Source organism: Limulus polyphemus, unplaced genomic scaffold, assembly GCF_000517525.1.
Source record: "Limulus polyphemus unplaced genomic scaffold, Limulus_polyphemus-2.1.2 Scaffold5578, whole genome shotgun sequence".
NCBI lineage: Eukaryota > Metazoa > Arthropoda > Merostomata > Xiphosura > Limulidae > Limulus > Limulus polyphemus.
This window is the reverse complement of record NW_013671188.1, coordinates 25,887-30,217: the sequence shown is the minus strand read 5'-3', so window position 1 is coordinate 30,217 and position 4,331 is coordinate 25,887. Positions and strand designations below refer to the sequence as shown.

The following is a 4,331-nucleotide window of genomic DNA, read 5'->3' as shown; positions in this document are numbered from 1 at the left end:
TTGTCACTTGACAAGTCATATTTTTGAAATTCATTTTTCACACCTGTGGGTTTATTACTTGCTTAGTTTGGTTTGAATTTCACACAAAGCTACTCAAGGATTATTTGTGCTAGCCGTCCATAATTTAGAAGTGATAGACTACAGAGTTAACATTACCCACCGCCACTTCTTGAGCTATTCTTTTAACAATGAATTGAGGGACTGACCGTCTCATTATAACGCCCCCATGGCTAAAAGGGCGAGCATGTTCGGTGACGGGGATTCGAACCCGCGACCCGCAGCTTGTGAGTCAAGACGTAACCATCAAGCCAAACCAGGCCTACTTGGCTTCTTGTAATGATTATTGAACTAGTTGACATAGAGACTCACAGAAAATAGAGAGAAAGTCTGGGTACTCTTTTTTCCATGATCAGCATTCATTTAAAGTGAGCTTCTTCTTTTTTTCTGTTTCATATATTATTGAATTTTCCACTTTTGTTCGTCTTGCCATGCCTTTAGCAACAAATATACATCGCATTATAATCTAATGTTGGAGTTCTTTACTGTTGTTATTGTGTTCTGGCCGTGCACTACAAGAGTCAAATTCCACCATTCGATTAGTTAAGAGTAGCAGAAAAAGTAAGCGATGGGTTCTGCTAACTAGTTGTCTTCCTTGTAGTTGAAATAAATAATGGAAACAGAAAATGAAATTGTTATAGTTTTCTCTTCGTTGTTTTTCAAACGAATAGGATTTGAAATTGTCAAATTAACAATTAGTTGTGTAAATTTATAAAAGAATAATAGTTTTATTCTTGTTTGTTTATAAGCACAGAGCTACACAATGACCTATCTGTTGTGTACTGACTGCAGGTATCGTAACTCAATTTTTAGCGTGATAAGCTTTTATACTTACTGCTGGGCTACTGGGTGGCACAATGAATAAACAGTGAACTTTGTATTAACTATATTAAAAATTAAGATTTTTATTAAAGCAACCATAAAAATAACAGAATGCCCATTTTTCCCAAAAGGTGGCACAAATTTTCATTCCTTTCCGTGAGAGAGAATTTGTACCATGGTTAATGATATGAGGCATAGCCCTAGTCGTGCTATAAATTGTTTTCGGCTAATTATTCTTATTTGAATGTTTTTAATATAAAATTAAAGGGTAGCTTTTAATGTAAGAAATGATTTCATATCAAATATTATTTAATATCTGGCGAAGTAACTAAACACACACACACGTATATATTTAACTTTTAAGTCGTGATTAAGTTATATGTAAAAAACATGGTTAGGGTTAACTAGATTAGAATAGAAATACTGTCTAAACCTAATTCTAAAGCCGTTTTAAGTAACTTTACAACGTAACTATTCAACATCTAGCAAAAGACAGGAAGGAACTTACAACTACGTAATAATAGTATTATTAACAATATATATATATATATATAAGCTATAACAACAAATTGTATAAATTTTAATATGGAGAAGAAAATGAATACAAAATATACGTAGGGGGAGGAATATGTAAATTTTACAAAAGTTAAGGATACAACTTGATTTGATTATCACGTTGTTAGAAACTACGACCTTCTAGTCAGAAAATATGTAACTCGAACATACAAGTCTAATTAATTTAATAACCTTGGTTCCTTTCAGCTCTCCGTGTTTTGATGTACTCATTTTATTAAACTTTATTTTAATCTTTGTAAAATTTACTTATTTATTCCCTATGCATATTTTTATATGTTTTTATTTAAAATTTGTAGTTTGTTATATACATGTATATACTACATATGTATGTTTTATGAAAACATTTTGATCACTGCTATAGCAATGTGTAAATTCAGAAATGTCCAAAGATTAAAAATGCTTTGTTTACCCTGGTGATTCTATTTTTAATTAAACTTAGTATTAATAATAATGGTTACCAGTTTGGGAATTTGCAGAAATTTATTTGCATGATGGAATAATTAATTAATAATAATTAATTTTGAAGTATGGAGATAACTGAAATACAAGTCTTGCATCTATATAGTTAAGAGAAGCGTATCCATTTTACTATTAGAAAACAGCAAGTTAAATACAACATATCTTGCACTTAGATATAAATTTGTATATGTATTATATATCTTATTAAGTGATTAAGAAAAATGAAGGTTAGATTGCAATATAAGAAATTAAAAGTGTTTAATCTGAAAATTTTAAGCATATATTATAAAGTGTAAGTATTTTTGAGTAAATCACAACCCACAAACTATTATTAAAACAGACTACTATATACCTAATCCTTGCATATATTATATCATTTCAAACTTGTTGTTCAATAATTTTGGTGAGTTAGTGCACTTTAGGGAGTATGAGGTTTAATAAACTTAAATATTTAACAGGCGATCTCTGATTTAACTAGTGAAAATTACTGGAGTTTGTTAAGTAGGTAGAATCTTTGACAAGTCTAGAAATCTGTAAAAGCATAAGTAAATTAGAAGGATGGGTAAGGGCACAATCTGCCAAGCATTTTGCTGCAGTTGGAAAGGCTATACAGTTGGAGAGTTGAACAGCTTTGGGTTATGATCATAAGTCAAGATGAATATTGTAAACAGCTTGTCCACATTTTGTTTTTCACCTTTCTACAATCGTTGTTTCTCACACTCCTCTTTTCATAATTAAGGACCTTCTGGAACCTCTTCGAAAATACCTGGTGGATACATGAATACAGTTCTTTACTTGAGGCATTTATTTACAGTATTACCTTTGTCACAGATAAATATTCTCTGATCCATTTTTTTACGACCTACATTTATAGTCAAGGGTGTTGCACTGTGATCATATCCACATCTGCTGTGCTGTTAACATTCTGATCATTTTATAACCTCACACTTACAAGTCAACTTTGAAACTGATGCTTCATGATATTTGTATGGATTTTTGAACAACATGTATAAGTGTTTTTAAAGAAGAGCAGTGTTTTATCAATTAAAAATGCATTAGAACATACGATGGTGAGAAACTAATTTTCAGCAAAACATTACTCCCACTAACTCCTCCAGAAGTGACTATTTCTCTATATTAAGGTTGTCATACAACATTCAAGTCATCATAAACTAAACTGAAGTTGACCAAATCTGTAGGTAATACAACTAAATCCTGGACTTAACTGGATTAGAAAAGTTTAGCAAACATGTTCTGGTTAAGTCTGAGATCACTTAGTAATTTATTTCTATTGTGTACAGAATTTTAAACTGTGCACAAGCAGAATCTTTTTCGTTTCCATACTATAAAAATATATATCAAAATAAAGCCTTGAAAATCACAACATGCAAGTTTGATACTACTTAATAATGTTTTAAAATTTGTGTGTGTGTGATCAAAACATGATTTAGAAGTTGTATGTTATTATTTGCATGAATTCAGTGTTTAAGATGATTTGGTCAGCTTAGGTAACACTTTATAAAGAATGTACAGGCTTTTATCCTATACATTAAAATAAACTGTTGAAGGTGTTTTTTTCTTAGATTTTAATGGAACTCTTGATGTGGTTCATTAATTGAAAGTATACAACTTCTCCGCTTGAAACAAATAATGTATGATGACCACAGTTTAAGTGACGATGAAGATTTTGAAAATGAGGCTCAGTCATCAGAACTTCAAGGAACTCTCAGTAAGTGGACGAACTACATACATGGTTGGCAGTCGAGGTACATTATCTTGAAAAATGGTGCACTTTCTTACTACAAATCTGAAAATGATGCTGGATATGGATGCCGTGGATCAGTTAGTATACATAAGGCCACAATAAAGGTTTGTGCAACTTAAAACCTTGAGCTAAACTTGCCTAAAAATAGTTAGGACTTTAAAACGAAATTATGAATAAATCTCCTATAAATACAAAAGATTAAAATTAGATAAACAAAATATGTAGTGATAGAATAATAACAATTTTTTTCATTGAAATACCAGTTCATAGACCAAAAATATATAGTAAAACGCCATTATTTGAATAATATAGTTAATTAAAAATTGAGTATAATTTTTTGCAGTTCAAGTGCAATTATGAAAGAAAAATGTTGAATAATTTAAATATATATATTTGTATATTCCCTTAAAAATTTGTGCTTAATAAATACGCATACTACCTTGCTTTTAAATGCTGGTATAGTAATAAATGTTTTATAGAGTTTTTATGTTGTTTCACTGTTTACTAATCTTGGTTTGTACAATTCATGAGATCAATTCAGAGACTACATGATTTCAGCCATCTATTTAGGTCAGTGAATATTGATATAGAATATTAATTAACAAGCAATCTCTGACTTAATGGTAGAAAATTATGAGTATTTGAATACATG

At 30.2% G+C, this 4,331-nt stretch overlaps 1 protein-coding gene across 2 annotated transcripts in view; it reads left to right on the top strand.

Annotated features, from left to right (window-relative positions):
• Window positions 1–1,035: 1,035 nt before the first annotated feature.
• LOC106472748 (collagen type IV alpha-3-binding protein-like) overlaps window positions 1,036–4,331 on the top strand; it is a 23,658-nt gene continuing 20,362 nt past the window's right edge. The window contains exons 1-2 of one of the 2 annotated variants that reach the window (XM_013933405.1): window positions 1,036–1,159; window positions 3,498–3,783. In XM_013933405.1, the coding sequence (XP_013788859.1) occupies window positions 3,565–3,783 (219 nt within the window). In that variant the 5' untranslated portion in view covers window positions 1,036–1,159; window positions 3,498–3,564. Of the gene's footprint in view, window positions 1,160–1,206; window positions 1,394–3,497; window positions 3,784–4,331 lie in introns of those variants that run through there. The other variant, XM_022401285.1, reaches the window with a different exon arrangement.